This window comes from Pteropus alecto, unplaced genomic scaffold (assembly GCF_000325575.1).
Source record: "Pteropus alecto unplaced genomic scaffold, ASM32557v1 scaffold70, whole genome shotgun sequence".
NCBI lineage: Eukaryota > Metazoa > Chordata > Mammalia > Chiroptera > Pteropodidae > Pteropus > Pteropus alecto.
Window position 1 is genome coordinate 2,276,015 of NW_006431912.1, and position 16,892 is coordinate 2,292,906.

General features: G+C 33.3%; 1 protein-coding gene and 1 pseudogene across 5 annotated transcripts in view; one reads left to right on the top strand and one right to left on the bottom strand.

Moving 5' to 3' along the window:
- Window positions 1-1,350: 1,350 nt before the first annotated feature.
- Window positions 1,351-16,892, bottom strand: part of ELOVL7 (ELOVL fatty acid elongase 7) — a 63,338-nt gene continuing 47,796 nt past the window's right edge. For all 5 annotated transcript variants that reach the window (XM_015599474.2, XM_006906047.3, XM_015599468.2 and 2 more), the window contains exons 4-8: window positions 15,392-15,472; window positions 14,455-14,511; window positions 12,146-12,251; window positions 7,228-7,364; window positions 1,351-4,064 (exon numbers count right to left, since the gene is read on the bottom strand). In XM_015599474.2, the coding sequence (XP_015454960.1) occupies window positions 3,855-4,064; window positions 7,228-7,364; window positions 12,146-12,251; window positions 14,455-14,511; window positions 15,392-15,472 (591 nt within the window). In that variant the 3' untranslated portion in view covers window positions 1,351-3,854. The remainder of the gene's footprint in view (window positions 4,065-7,227; window positions 7,365-12,145; window positions 12,252-14,454; window positions 14,512-15,391; window positions 15,473-16,892) is intronic.
- LOC112472627 lies at window positions 10,197-10,315 on the top strand (annotated as a pseudogene).

Below are 16,892 nucleotides of genomic sequence, written 5' to 3' on the forward strand. Positions count from 1 at the left end.
CTCTTTGGTATTTTCAGTGTTGTAGTTTGTAAGGATTTTTAGGTTACATGCACATGTACAGCCTGACCTAATATAAGCTGTCAATAAAAGCCATAACCACACCCAGATAGCCACATAAAAGTAAGAACCTCTGGTCTTCTCTCTGGGGCAGCCTGGAATTACAAGATATTGTGAGTCTGTCCTACTCACAACATGGTTACACCTGGTGGAAACATCATATCTAATCAACATATACCTTATTCCACCTGAGGTGGACAGAACCATAACTTGCTCTATCTTAGGCTAGGAACTCACTTTCTTTTCCTCCCCACTAAACTCTGCTGAGTCTACAGTCTCTGTGCGCATATTATTTCATATTTTTACCAATTACTACAAAGGGCTTTTAAATACATTATCTCATTTAAGCCACATAACAATCCAGCAAGGAGACCATGTACTAGTATTCTCGTTTTATAGATGAAGAATCAAAAGCTGCAAGAGGTTAACTGGTTTGTCCAAGGTCCATGCCTCCAACTGACATCCAACATGCATTCTTCACAGCTTCAGATTCGGCCAAATTTCCACACCACCACACTGGTCCTTGGACCCTCCTACACAGTCCATCCTTGGTCCATCAGTCTCCAGATCTGACTCTTCATCATAAGCTCTCACACATTAGCCTCTTTCTTTCTATCACACTCCGGCTCTCTTCACCTCATCCTTAACCAACTAATTTATCTTTGCCTTTAGTATCTCATGTCTCCACCCTGCCCCACCCCACTCAACCAGATGACTCATCTGAAAGTACCACTTTGATCATACGTCTCTCAAAAACCACTGAATGCTCATTTGCCTGGAGAATCAGCCCAGAAGCTGCAGCAGTGTGTCACCCAGGTCAGAGCTGGCCTCCCTTTCTGGCCTCATCTCTCTGTAGCATCTACAGGAAGCCTCACTTTAAGTTAGTCTACTGACCATTCCCTCAACTTTCCTAATACTTTCCTTCCCCTCATCCTTGTTGTTATTTCTTTTTCACTTAGAATACCTTGCCCGCTAAACCACCACTCATTTTGAAATTCTGCACATCTTAAACACGGAACTCAAATTCAAATAGGGCATCTATCATATACTGTCCTGTAATATATTTTCCTCCACCAGTCTGTAAACTTCATGAGGTCCCAACTATGTCATAAGCCTCTTTGTATCACTGTAAGATTTAGCACAGGGCTCTGAACATCACAAGTGTACAATTAATGTGTAAAGTGCTTTGGTTAAATGAGTATTCAGGTGATAAACCACCTACCCATGCAAGCATATGGGTAGGTGTTTTGTTTTTTTTTTTTCAATTAGAGTCTGAAAAAAAAGATACACGCATGTAATGCCACACGTTTATTATAATATACACACACCCCATCTTTGACAATATCCACAGAGTTTTCCACAGTCTTTATGACAGAATGACAAATAGGAGATAATTAAGGAAATAACCTCATGATTTAGGTAACAATGTAGTCTACTCAATTAAGAATGCTACTTAGACTGTAAAATGGCGATGTCTCATAGATATTTAAAATTTTGTATTTCTATGTATTTGTAATATAGATGTAGGTTCTCAAGGATTAATAGAGCATTATGTCGTAAATCAGATTCTGTAACTGGGCTCTATTTGTTAGGCAAGCAAACCCAAAGGCAATAAAGTCCTGAAAAGTGGGATGAAACTTCAATAGAAACTCTATAACTCACAAAACTCTTTAAGAAAATGATTCCTGTGCAAATTCTACATCTAGTGATATGCATTTTGCTCTGCTGATGTTTATATGGAGGACACTTCTGCCAGCTGTGATTTCTTTTCATGTTAAATTCTAGCTCTCCATTTTGATTCATGATAATTTAGAATGTGGTTCCATCACATGTTGCTGATAGCTGACAACAAACATTTCAAAGACTACAGGGCAGATAGAAGTGGTTGTACAATGCGGGTCAGAAAGTATGCAAGAAAAGAAATCAAGAAATTAAGAAAGTATGCAAGAAAAACTCTCCTGTTTTATCTACTTTTATTTTTGGTCTTTGGCAATTGTGTGTATATATAACAGCACCTACCACATCTTCTCATTTAGCACAGGTTGGATTTGAAGAGCCAAAACAGGAAAATACTTAAGGAATCCTGAGACCATCAATGAAATAAATTAGATCTGCTCCATTCCCCTGTTCTTTATCCTTTATTTGAAAAAATACAAATATACTCCCCTCCTGCAATTTCTTAAACCTTCTCATACTGTAAGCAAGTGAAGTCATCAAAGGTCACTTAAAGGCACAACCTTATAAATCTGGTAAGTGTGAAGAGAAAAGGCCATGGTATAGTTTAATAGATTATGGGGAGACAGAGAACTATAGGAGTTTACAGTGAGTAAACACTCAGACTTTGTTGCACAAGTATCATTATGTGTTACACAAGACCCATAAGTACTAATCATTTAAAGTCATATAAGTATAAGCAATCCTTCAAAAATCAAGTATAAATATCATAGGAAAAAATAACCTATAAGGAAAAATTCAGAAATGTCTGAATATTTCTGTTTCTTGCACAAAACTCTATTGATCATTAGTCTGGGTTATCCAACAAAAATATGTGAGAACAAGAGAATTTTTGAAATAGCAATTTTAAAGTAACGAAATCTATGCAAAACAAATTTTAGTACTTCATTATACAGTTCATAAATCGGAAAAAAGCAATCCAGGCTGTTAGTTAATTAATAATTTCAGCAAATATTTTTCATGCAGTGTATCTCTAACAATAACTATTATGCAGTCTCTCTTTCTTTATTGAGAGAGACCCTTATATAACTAAATAATTTTCCATGTATAATCTCTGTGTCACCATTTGCCTCCAACTGCTTCAGAAGCCACTGTAATGCATCTATGGAAAACATGTGATGGGTAGTCTAAAATCACATAGGATTTAAGGGTACCTGCAGTGTGCTCATAATATGAATATTTACATGTCTAACCAACATATATTTAACCAAATAATCCTTTAAACTGTGACAAGATGAGAAAGTGACACTGTAATACAACAGACAATAGATTTTTCCCACTGAATTACACAGTACTTTTTCCATTGACAAATTCATCTCTTTCCAGAAATATACAAAAAGTTAATTATAAAACAGTAATAATAAAATGTTCATTAAGCCATCCAGACAAATCACCTTGTTTTTAAAATAATAACATAACCTTAGTGTCAACTGCATCAATGTACTAACTGAAAGGATTACTTTTAAACATTTTCATACAACAAAAGGCTGTGAAAAAATCTTATCATCCAAACTGGTGGCAGCTACTCGAGAGCCATTAAAAATTATTGTTAGTGATTTTAAATGACAACATTAAAAATTCGAGTCATTTAGAATGGGAATTTAAATCTGAAGTGAACAGTGTCTTCTGAATATAGTCAACAAGCTACAAAGCAAGAGCTCACAGTTAGAAGTTTCCAGACCTAGCAGAAGGAATTCATTTTACAGCATGGATCTCCGTCTGTGCTCAAACTATCTAAAGATATTTCTCATTTATACTGAACTTCTTTGAAAAGTACTGTACTGTTTCATATCCTCCTTTGTAACAAAATGTATTAACAAAACTTTTGGATTAGGTTTAAAAGCAGCTAAAAAAACTGGCTGATTTAGGCTCTAATTATCAGAAGACTCTGCTATCTGGAAGCTTTGTGCTCTCAAATATCAGAAACCCCAATAACTTATCATAAAAATACAAGCTCTTGGTTTTGAAAAGTATACAAAATGCACTGCACATGGGACTATCTCTTGATTGTCAAGGAAGACAAGATATGTGTCTCATTCATAGATTCATGTAGTGCTTGAATTTCAGTGATCTTTATATTTGCAGATTTCATTTTTCGCAGATTTAGGCAGCCTTTGACCTTTGGTGTAAGCACAGTACCAAAAATGGAGAAAGAGCAGCAGAAAGATGCACGTATAAATCATAATAATGTACAGAAAGACTGGAAACTGGTACTTGCAATCCTCCATGAAAAAGAACTGGCCTATGTGGATGGTGACAATGATGAACTGGACCTAACAAAGAAAGAATGAAAAATATTGTTCAAATATGAAGTGTCACAATGGAGCAATTATTTAACGCATTCTTTGCCTGTTTATGTTTAAAAACTCTCCAACCGCACTCCAGGCTTCTGTGGGTAGGGAATTTTATCTTTCAGTCTAGCTTCCAAGAGAGTGATAGTAGACGGAACAGTGTCAAAATCCAAATGAGAATTTGGAACCACTATTCAGTTCTACCAAAGTGCTCACTCCTGAAGGCCCTGTGTAAATGTCCCTGGAGCTCTACAGTGCAGCAGCCCTTTCATACTCAGAGAACCATCAGAGCAGGTTTTCCTTGCAAGTCTCTGACCTGAGTCCTTGACTAATGAAATGCATGCAGGACCACTACCTTATGGCCTAACTTTCTAGAACAGTTTCAATTTCAAATATTTTGTTGTTAGACCAGATATTTCAAATTGGGGGAAATGAAACATTCTAATTAGAGCCCCACTAATTTTGTAGGAGCTGAAACAACTCATATTTGCCATTTGTCCTCTATTGTCATAGATAAGAATATATCCTATCTGCCAAAAGCAGCAGAGACTCTGCAAGGAGTGAGATAGCATTAGAGACTCTCCTAGGGATGCCCAAGGGCTCTGTTTCAGAACATTATACACAGTCTTAACAGAGAGATTTTATAGGCTAATGCCCAGGTTTTTTGGATATCTTTTTTCTCCTGATTAAAAGTTGAGAACCATGTGATTTCACTTATATGTGGGATATAAAACTGAAAGCAACAAACAAACATGACAAATAAATAGAGACTCATGGACACAGACAGTGAATTAGTGGTTATCAGAAGGAAGAGGGGTAGGTAGATGAGGGTAAAGGAGGTTAAATATATGGTGACAGGAAGATTTAACTTTGGGTGGTGAATAATCCACGCAATATACAGATGATGTACTATCGAATTGTACACTTGAAACCTATATAATTTTATTAACTAATGTTGTCCCAATAAGTTTAATTAAAAAATAAAATAAAAGGTGACATATGTTCTGTGAATATTTTAGTAAAGTAAAAATCTATTAATAAAAATAAATAACAATTACCTATAATCCATTCAGTTATAACCATAGCTAAGAATTTCACATAGTTTCTTTTTACTATCATCATCGACTTTCCTTGCATTATCTTGAGGAACTTCTATGACATTCCCATGTAGTAGCTATAATTATTGTTCTCATTTTGCTAATAAGAGCAAATGAAACCTTAGGAAGCCTAAGCAAGATCCTCAACATCCTACGTTGGTGTGTTTGTGTATAATTGACACATTTGAAATAATGAACAAATATCTATTCTTTTTCTTTTTTCTATATAAGTATTTTCCCATCTTATTAAAAATTCTTTACAGCATTTAAGAGTATATTAAGTGAAAAAAAGCCTAATACAAAACTGTATATATAGTATAATACAAATTATACAAAAGGTGTGTATATGAGTGTGTGTGTGTGTGTGTGTGTGTGTATTATTATATATACATATATGAGAAAAGTTAAATAAGAGAATAAAATATTAGCTCTGATTATCCCTGGGCAGTGGAAGTAACGCTTATTTTTCTTTCTCATTGCTTAAGTAGATGTAATTATTCTTCTGTAATGAGCATATATTACTTTAAAATCAGAAAACCTACTTTAAAAGAAAGCAGCTGTGAGAATGGGGTGAAGGGTTAAAGAAGTACAAATGAGTAGTTGATAGTTGGGTACGGGGAGCATGACGGAGAGAATGTAGTTAGCATTAATATGATGGTTAAGCGGAGAGCCAGGGAAGGGAGGGAGCAGTTGTGGGGATTGTTTTATGAACATTATAAATGTCTAACCAATGTACTGTATACTTGAAACTAACTTAAAAAAATAAAGTTATATAAAAAAAGAGCACTAACTACAAAAAAAGAGAAAGAAAGCAATTGTGAATATTTGCATGACTTCATAATATTCTAAAGTAAGAATTAAAATATTTATTTCACCATTTCCTCACAGTTGGTTATTTAGGGTAATGTCAATTTTGGATACAATAAACAACTCTGCAAGGATATACTCTGATACTGATTTAATATCCTTACAGACTAAAATATCAGTTTCTTACCTGAGAGAACATCTTATGTGACTATGCTGAATTTTATTTAACAAGTTGTAGGATTTTAATAGAAATTAAGCTTCAGTAGGCTATCTATACTCAAATTCACACTTTCTTTTTAGTGCTATTGGCAGAATATGACACTAACTTATTATAGACTGGAAATCTGAAAATATGAGAATCAGAATTATTCTTTTAATAGAAGACAAAATTTAAAGTAAATCATCATCTCAATCTATGGTTACTCTTCAAAAAAATTATAAGCCTTATATTTTTAGGGTTAATGCGCAGAATGTATTATTAGGTCTTAGATGAGCACCTCTGCTCTTTTGAATATTGCTTACTTGAGGACAGTATTCTAATTTATGTTATCAGAAATAAAAACACTTAAAAAGAAAGCAATTGTGAATAATTTTCATGACTGTAATATTACAAAGTAGAAACTAAAATAAACCTATTTCACTGTTTCCTTATGTTTGGTTGTCTGGGGTTCTCAATTTTGTGTGTGTGTGTGTGTGTGTGTGTGTATATATATATATATATTTTACATCACCACTCTACACCTTTAATCCTCATAATACTTTTACTAGTTGGAAGAAAATAGATTTATAAATGTGAGAACTAGATAGGCAGGTACACAGGAAGGCTCAAAATTTCCTCAAAGTTATATTCCCTTAATGTTACTTAAATCTAGAATATGAGATTTCTAACTTCTAATCTATTATTATACCTAGTGAGGTTCATATAACTGAAATTATTTTGATCATAAATGTTTATTTTATATAAACACATAAAATAGCTGAAAGTTGGTATAAAGTTACACATTTTAGTTTAATTGTCTGAGCCTCTTGGCTACCAAATATGCTTTGTTTTCAACAAAGTTCCTGACAAAATTTTAAATAGCATAGAAATGATAATGATGTGATGCCATATAGAGGCCAGATACTACTTCCTCATTGTTTTGTAAACTTCATTATCTATTTATTTAGTATCCTAATTCACAGGGAAGACAAATAACTCTAGTTTAGTTTCATAAATAGTTTTAAAGAAAATAATTACTCACAAGCTGTAATGATGTCATATATTTTTTCCACCACAAATATTTCTGGAAGGCTGGTCCCAATGCACATAGTCCGTAGTAGGAATACATGACTACATGTACAGCCGTATTTAGCAAGGCATGGAATGTTCCCAAACCACCTGAAAAATAAAATTATTATAAAATGGGGGGACTGTTCCTTAAAATGAGACATATTTTTGTCTGAACTGAGACTTCAGTATATTTATTTCTTTACTTTTAGTGCAAAGAACATCATACAGTGTATGAAACATCAATCTGGTTAAACAGCTATCAAATTAAAGGAAGCTAGATAATACATTCATTTAGTAAAATATAAGATACAATCTTAGAAAATAAATTAGCAAGTCTTTATTTATTTTGTTAGATCTTGACTTAAGATAGTCTTATGATTTAGATTTAACAAACTAAGTTGAATTACTTTTTATTTTGCTAAATAATAGTAATCAGATTTATTTTTTAGTGAGGGTTAATATATATACAATATACAAAGTACATTAATCTTGTTAAGTTACAACTTGATGATTTTTTTACGTATGTATACACCCACATAACCATTACCAAATTCAAGATATATAACATTTCTAACACTAAGTAAGGTTCTCACACCCCCCTTCAAAGAATACACCCCTCCCAATGTAACATTTATTCTGATTTCTATCAACTATTAATTTAGCCTGCTTTTAAAGTTCGTATAAATGGAATTATACTGAATATACTCTTGTGCCTTTTAACCAACATGTTTTCAAGATTCATCCATGTTGTGTGCATATTAGTAGTCTGCCTTGTTATTGCCGTGTATTATTACATTATATGACTGCACCATTTATTTATCCATTTTCCTATTTAAAGATATTTGGATTGTTTCCAATTTGGTTAATTATGAATAAAGCCAATAAGAATACTTTTGAACATGTCATTGTATCGAATCAAATCCACCTTTTCCACTCTCAATTGTCCATAGACAATTTTAGTGCCTCAAAACTTTGTCAGCAAAACCACTGGTTTTCATTAGTAAGCTGTGCTAAAGTTTGCTTTCATTAATTACTGTTTTTCCAAAATAAACATTTATTAATTATTAAACCATCTTTGTTTACTGCTTCCATTTGATAATTATAAATTGTGCCATCCCATCTTGGTTTTTCTCTTCTAATTTCGCCACAGCTTTTATTGATCACATACAATTTAGAATAGAAGCAAAGAATGCAGGGGAATGTAAGCAAAGATCATTTCAATTGCCTTTAGCTGGACCAGTAGTACAGTGAAAGGGGTAACAGGATCAATAGTCGGTGGTGGGAGAAAAAGACAAAATTCTTTCCTAGCCACTCATTCCGCAGTGGCACAATCTATAAGAACCTGCATTCTTTATGCATAGCCTGATTCAGTTTAGCAATGTTGGCCTGAAATTTAAATTCTTTTTCAAAATATATTCTTTATTCCAGCATTCTTTAATTTCAGAAATAAAACAAAACCTCACAAATCTGAACTAATTATGTGACAAGGACCAAATTCACAAACACTATGAATTATAGAAAATTGAAAGCAAAATAAAAATTGTTGCATAGTAGAAACTAATTACTCTTTAATAATCATTCATAATTGCAGCAATTCTAGATATTATCATTGCTAAAGTATTCTCTTAAAATAACCTGTTTCAAATAATTTTAAGTTGCTTAAATATTCCCCCAATGCCTCATTTATGCATTCATAAATTTTCCCTTCCTGAACAGAGTAATAAAATTTCAGCTAATTCTTTATCACCAATTTCTAATCAGAAGAAACTAAATTAATGAAGTTTATAAACTACCTCACAGCTTTTATTATTTACATTTGGATTAGTCTTCTTTCCCAAAAGCAACTTGAATAAATAAATTATAGTGGTGTGAAAACACCTTTTCTATGATAACTTAAAATAGAATAGTTGTCTATTTCTGATAGTTTAGGAGTTAAGTTGCCTAACAGGAGGATAAGCCAAATCTCAAGTCTATTTGTGTCTCACGATTATATACACACAAAAAATCTACTGCACTCTTGATAATGAACTACATCAGAGCCTATCTCACTAAGACACCATTCCCATTTTTTGGTAGAAGAGTGTCTATTTCCCATTCAGAAGCTTTCGCCATTTAAATGTCCTAAAAAGAGGATCCTATGGAAAGGAATTTATCAAAGCACTAGTGTAAGGATTACTGCTGAAAATAAGCTATCAAATAAAATTAACTTGCTTATTTTCTCTAGTTACTATTTTCTGATGAGTTATTTTAATAATTCGTTCACAGAACAATCACATTTTAATTAGTAATGTTTTTCATATCTTTTTTGGAAGGCTTTTCTAATTTCTAAGCTTGCTTTCTTCTCTATAATAACAGTTCTGAAAAGCAAACGTCTTAGAATAAATTACAATTAGTGCCACACATTTTACTCATTTGGTTTGGGAAAAATAAAGGAATCACCTGGGTAATTATCATAATTCTCCATATCTCTGGAAGGGAGTTTGTGCATAATTAATATAAAAACCTGACACAGAAATATTTTCATTATATTCAAAAAAAAATCTGGATTGATAGTATCCCAGAGACTTGTACAATAGGCAAACAGGAAATTAAATACTAGATAGAGATCAATTGTGCTCAAGTCTTTGAAAGAGCAGTTTAAAATGGACCATTTCACTCTAGGAATGGAAGCCAATGTAAAACTACATTTCTGGAAATACCTCAGCTCTTATTGCTGTGCTTGTCACTGAATAGACATCAGGTATACACACGTTTATTAGATTCCACATGCAAGACTGAACAGAAATGTCTACTCATGGGACATATGAGAAAAAAGAAAATGTTATTTTCTACTGTTTACATTTTCTAAAGCAGAAGGGGGATTAGGGTGTGGACAATGAACCCACTACAAAGTGCTTGGTGTCCATAGGCATGGTAACATTAAAATATTAAGGAAAATATGTCTACGACCATGTTATCCTGAACGTGCCTGATCTCGTCTGATCTTAGAAGTTAAGCAAGGTCGGGTCTGATTAGTACTTGGATGGGAGACCACCTAGGAATACCAGGTGCTGTAGGCGTTAAAAAAAAAAAAAAATAAGGTATATCGTGTTTAAATTTTCGTTACTGAAAGCATTGTTTGTTTTGAAATAGAAGCCAGACTAGCAATGGACTCAAAGAAATTAGAAAAGTGCTCAACTCTATTTTTCAAATAAAATTTATTTTTCACATTATAGAATAACATATATGTAATGGAGAAAATTAGAAAATACAGAGAAAGATAAAAAAGGAGAGGGAAACCACTTTTTGTGTCCATATCTCTAAATCACTATATTTTGAGGTATTGCCTTCGAATCTTTTTTCCATTTATATCTAATTTTTCAATGTTGTGATATACTATTCTGGTCTCATGGGAAAGATCCGAATAGATAAATTATAAGGGTGTAAAAGAACCTTTTCCAGCATACTCCAAAAATAGAATAGTTGCCTATTTCTGATAATTTAGGAGTCAAGTTGCTTGAGAGAAGATACCAAATGCCTCTCAGTATGACTTGTGTTTCACAATTATACGCACACAAGAAATTATAGCTGCTTCTATTAGTGTAAGTTTAGGTCTTTTTCAATTTTTCATCAACACTGAGAGGGAAGACATGCATGTGAAAGAAAACAAAAACATAAAAAGTAAAGTGAAATAATGGAGATTAAAGAATACAGCTATCCTTGATTTGTGAAATGGACACAGATGAGACTATCTTATTACATTGTGAGTTAATTTTTTACATTTACATACATTATAAGAAAAAAATAGCTACAACTACTTGTTAAAAATCTTCAACAGATAAATGCTAATTTTGGGCAAGGATATACTTTACATATTGAAAAATCTGATGCCCTTGGCCATGGTAGAGACAGGCCTCCTGGGTTCTGGCATCTCTCTTTCGTGCTACTGGCTTATCCGTGTTCTCTCATGCTCTGAGACATGAGACATGCAGATTTTTTCCTTCCTGCCTAGAGAGTCTAAAACTCAAACAAGTGTTCTTCAATTGTGGTTCTTCTTTTCTTTTAGTCTTGCAGAGTCAGAAGGCCTAACAGAGGTGAGTTATTTACAGAAATGTTAAAGCATTGTCTAATATGGGCTACAGGCCTACTTAAAGTCTTCTTAAATTTAAGAAACTACCATAAATAAATACTTTGCCAAACAACTTTGCTAATAAGGATATGTCCTTGGGGATATCACTTATTGATAACTTTATGATAGGGTAAAATTACTTAACATCTTTTTTTCCCATTTTTGATGCACAAAAACATAAAAATGAAACCAAACAAAAGAGCCTATTTGTCAAGCTTTTGATTTAAACTATTTTTGACCTTAAAAAAACAATATAAAAGCATCCTTTAACATGGTAGGATGTTTAAAGGAAATCAAGAAAACTGCAATTTGACACATCTTTAAAGAGCTGTTAGGGGTTAGAGTATGTATCAGTTATTGGAAATTTGAAGACAAAGAAGACATGGAACAGATAAATCTGTTATTCTGGTAACAGATAAGGAATAGATATCTAACTATACTACAATATACCAAGGCTTTTATCATCTTATTTCTTTGTTTGTTTATTTATTTAAAGACATTTACTAGAACTCTATGAGAAAAGAATAAAATACAGACAAAACCACCAGAAAAATATGTGTAGAAGACTGTATCCAAAAGTCATTCATTTCTAAAGAATGGAGGATCTAGGTAAGAGTTCTATGTTTAGATTTCAAGTAATAATGAAAGTCAGAAGTTTGATCAAAGTGAGTCTTTGATGTTTTGAGTTTCTTTTAAATCACATTTAAGGATAGATCTTATGTTTATAGCATACAAGAATGTTATTATTTATAACACAGGATCCCAACTCTCCCTTGGCTACCTGCAGCAAATTTGACTCCAAACCACCAGGTCCATGGCATGACGGTATGATGAAAGACATGCAGAAAAGTCACTTGGCTATTCTTCTTACGCAGAACAAAAAATATCTGAAATAATTTAAAGAAAATCAAGTTCATATAAAATCATGCAATAGTTTATCTAATGTTATAAAAATATTGGCAAATATAAACTATTTCACATCATAACTTGCTTTGAAAGGATTTCTTTATGGAATGCTGATAGAAGCAGCTGATTCTCCAAGGGACAGTTCCAAAGCTAATTAGTATGCAGGAACTTAGGTATGAGGCCTAGTCATTGGAAAATCAATAAAAGGTAAAAAGATATTGTATGTGGACTTAAAAATCAAAGATATAAAGTGAAGAATATGGTCACAAATTATTGAAAGAAATGTTATTGTTAGGGAAAAAATCCACATGGATTTTGAAGTATATGAGAAAGCAGGGAACCTTAATTCTTAGGACTGAAATTATTCTATATCACTCTTTAACACATCCTACCAATTTAAAAAGGGATTAAGCAGACTGAAAGATGACTTGCAACACATCAAAAGTTAGGAAAAAACTTGAAGAATTAGTTGGCGAAATAGGATGGAAAAAAAGCAAAGCTTCCTATGAAAAATGAGAAGGGCAATGAAGCCACCATTCAGATCGAATGTACCCAATGGTTTACAGAAACTCTGCAAGCACAGGAGTAGAATAGAAAGAATTTGGGGGAAACTTTTTTTTCAAAAAATATTCAAAGGCAGAACTAAATATTCAGAAATATTCAAAATTCAGATGACGAGTGATGAGTTAAACTTCTAAATACAGCACTAAACAGAGTTACAGAAACAAAAGTATTCATAGGAGTACTTCAGAAGTGTGGTTTAAGTAAGGACATAGAGGCAGCAACAGTCTCTAATGGAAGCTAGAACTGAGAACATGCAAAGCAGAAACAATGAAGCCAAATGCATTTGCTTATGCACATGGAAAAAGGCAGCATTGTACAACAAAAAAATGGCATAAAGCAGCAACCTGGGGTCCTATTTCCAGTTAGTAGCAGCATTCCTTTGGGTAAGTCACTTAACTTCTTGGCTTCAATATATTTTCAGACTGCGGGCTCTGGACTTCAATAGATCAATAGTTCTCAACTCTGGCTGCATATTACAATGTCCAAGAAGCTTTTTACTCTACTGTAGAGCATCTGGCACCAAATCTCTAGGGATAGAGCCCAGGCTTTTTGCTTTGTAATGCAATTAAGTCTACTGCACCATGAGGGTTGAGAACCTCTGGATTACAGCAGGGGTTCTCAAAGTGTGGACATTGGACCAATAGTAATAACATCATCTGAGAGATTGCTAGAAATGCAAATTCTTGAGCTCCACCTAAGACCAACTGAATCAGAAACTCTGGGAGTGGGATATAGGTATTTGTGTTTTAAACAAGTTTTCCAGGTGATTCTAATGCATGCTAAAATTTGAAAACCAGTGGACTGATGCTATGCTCCCTAAAGTCCTTTCCAATTCTAACATTATGCATAGTCATCTGAGAAGGTAAAGCATGTTGAGATTTGCTACAAGAAATGCAGTGGTATATATTCTGAAAGGAGAACACAGTTGTTGGTCTTAGATCCAGGACTGGTTCCAGATAACTAAGACCCGCATGCCACAAAGATACAATAAATATCCACATTTCCTACTCTGGAAACAAAGGTGCATGGCTTTCTTCCCTCCTATGGACCCTAATCCATGGCATTTGTTTCTCCACAGCCCAGTCACCCAAATTCAGAGTTGATCCCCAAGCAGAGAGAGGACCCAGTAAGCACAGACTTCAGAAAGGCAGTTGGACGATAGTTTTGATATTACCAGAATTACTGATACTCCAGGGGTAACTTAATATTCTAGTCTAGATTTATGAATTTTGAGGCATTTATCCTCTGAGTATGGATGACACAGTGCTTCGGATTGCAGAACCAAAGGTAAAATGTTCTCTGCTCTTCACTTCCTAAACTTGCTTCACAAAACAGCTGTCATCGATCTACATAAAGACAAGGCCTTGTAGTGTATGTGACAGTTACATGCTTACCTAAAACATGTGGTGTATACATAAGAAAACCGTTTAGAATTTACGAGAGACTGAAAAATAAATTTATCCTACTTATTCTCTAAAATTACTGATAATAAAAAATAAAAAGGTAATAGTAGGTCTGCCTAAAGAGGAGAGAGCACCCAATTTATCAGACAGCTGAACTCTAGCAGTTTATTGCTTTCATTGAAACATCAAACATTTACCAAATATGGTGACTACATACAGTATCTAACAGCTCAATAAATTTGGAGATGTAATAAAGCCAGCAGGTTCGTGCCATCTGCAGAAAAAACGGATATGAATTTTATTTTTTTACATGGAAGAAAATGGTTTTTAAAATTTTGGCAAAATACACATAACATAAAATTTACCATCTTAACTATTTTTAAGTGTACAGTTCTATGACATTAAATACCTTCATATTTTTTGTGCAACCATCACCACCATCCACCCACAGAACTCTTTTGATCTTGCAAAACTGAGACTCTACCCATTTAACCAACTTCCCATTTCCCTTTTCTCCATCCCCTCACAACTACCATTTTACTTTGTCTCTAAATTTGACTACTCTAGGTACCTCATATAGTAGAATTATATAGTATTTGTCCTTTAGTGCCTAGATTATTTCACTTAGCATAATGTCTTCATAGCTCATCCATACTGCAGCATTTGTCAGAATTTCCTTCCTTGTTAAATGAAGGCCGAATAATATTCAATTATGTATATACACCACATTCTGTTTAACTATTCATTCATCAAGGGACACTTGGGTTGCCTCTGCTTTTTGGCTGTTGTGAATAATGCTGTTTCATATGAACACAGGTATAGAAATAGCTGAGTTCTTGCTTTCAATTCCTTTAGGTACATACCCAGAAGTGGAATTGTTGCATCATACATTAATTCTATTTTAAATTTTTTAAGGAAGCAGATACAAATTTATTTTTAAATCCAAGAAATTCAAAAAGAAAATTCCTGATTTTTATTTTACAGAAAACAATATACATGATTTTCTTTGATTTGTTCTGGTAATTTTTAGCTTTTTTTCTCTCAATACATATATTCTAATAATTGAGTCATTTACTCATTCTAAGTTCACATGAAGAGTCCAAATAGTTTTAACACTAATTTTGAGTTACAAATTTTTCCAAAGAGAAACTTACCCTCAATGCTGTAGGCGACCAGGAATAGTCAACGATATCACATCGAAATGAATAACCTGTACCCCAGCCAGACATCACAAACTGTAAGGCAACATACACGCATTAAAGAAGGAAGTATTTGCTCAAGAGCTACCTCAAAGGTAGTTTGGATTGTGTCTCTTGATTACATTCTCAGCTGAGTCAGCAGTCAGTGTAGAGGGAGAGGCAGGCTAGAATAATTACAAATTAGGAATTCACTTGATATCAAAGCAACAAGAATTTTTAAAATTGTAAACTCATATATTATTTACATAAACTGTGTTTGAACTAAAATGTCCGTTTCTTGGGAGAATTATTCTAATATAGTGGAGAACAAAACACTGGGAGTATTTTGCTTAAACAGCAAATGTTAGTGGGTATATGATACTATGTGTACATATATGTATATGTATATATGTCTGTGCCTATGTTTCTGTACTGTAAAGAGATAACTGGGTTTGAATTCAGTCTTTTCTGGTGATTTCCAATATTCCCAATTACTCAGTAAATAAATTCCTTAATGTACTCATAAAATGGCTGCAAGAGTTGTGTTTTTCTTGTCCTTGGCTAGTGGGTGTAATGTGAAATGGTAATCCATGGCTCTTAAAATTAAGGTTGACTAAACACGAGACTCAGATATTAGTTTTGCTTGGGTTCACAAGGCAAGTAAGAAAGAAAAATCTCAACAATAACAGTGCAGTCTAGCAAGCCTTAATTCCAACACACCCACGAAGTGACCTTAGACTAGTGGTGAGAAGAAAAAGCCTATTGTTGATAAGTCTGAACCATAATTCAAAGATCATATTGATATCTTTTCAGTCTGATGGTAGAAAGGTCTTCTCTCAAAACAGTATCTGAAAATGAAGATCAAAGGGCTATAATTTTAAATTAATGCCTACATTAAGTATTTGGCTTAATTTAGAGTTCTGACAATGTGATCTGTTCTTTCCTTCTCTGACACCCTATTCTCACAAGTGCCAGCATTTTCCCTAGAATGTTTTCTTTCTCAGTATAATGGTTACATCATTTTCTGCCACTGAAGTACATTTTGAATTCCTATTATTAATTTCTATTAAAGTTAAAATGACAACTTTACAATAAATTAACTTCTAAAAGCAAAGGTTTATGAGGCATTATCAAAATGATATTTTAATGGTAAAAAGAGAAGAAACAAAGAAGAAAGAAAAACTATTTAGATTGTGGTATTTTAAAACACCATCCTTATCTGATCAGTATTAGACTTACTAGAGTGATCGCTTTGTAAAGTATATAAATGTCTAATCATTATGTTGTACACCTGAAACTAACATAATAATGCACGTCAACTGTAATTGAAAAATAAATTTAAAAAAATTAAAATAAATAAAACATACCATTTTCTCTGAAACTAGCTCCTAGCTTGATTCATAAGATAACTTAATCACACTGTTAACATGGTAAGTTATAAAACCTTGAAAATTAAAATTTGGAAAATATAAATTTC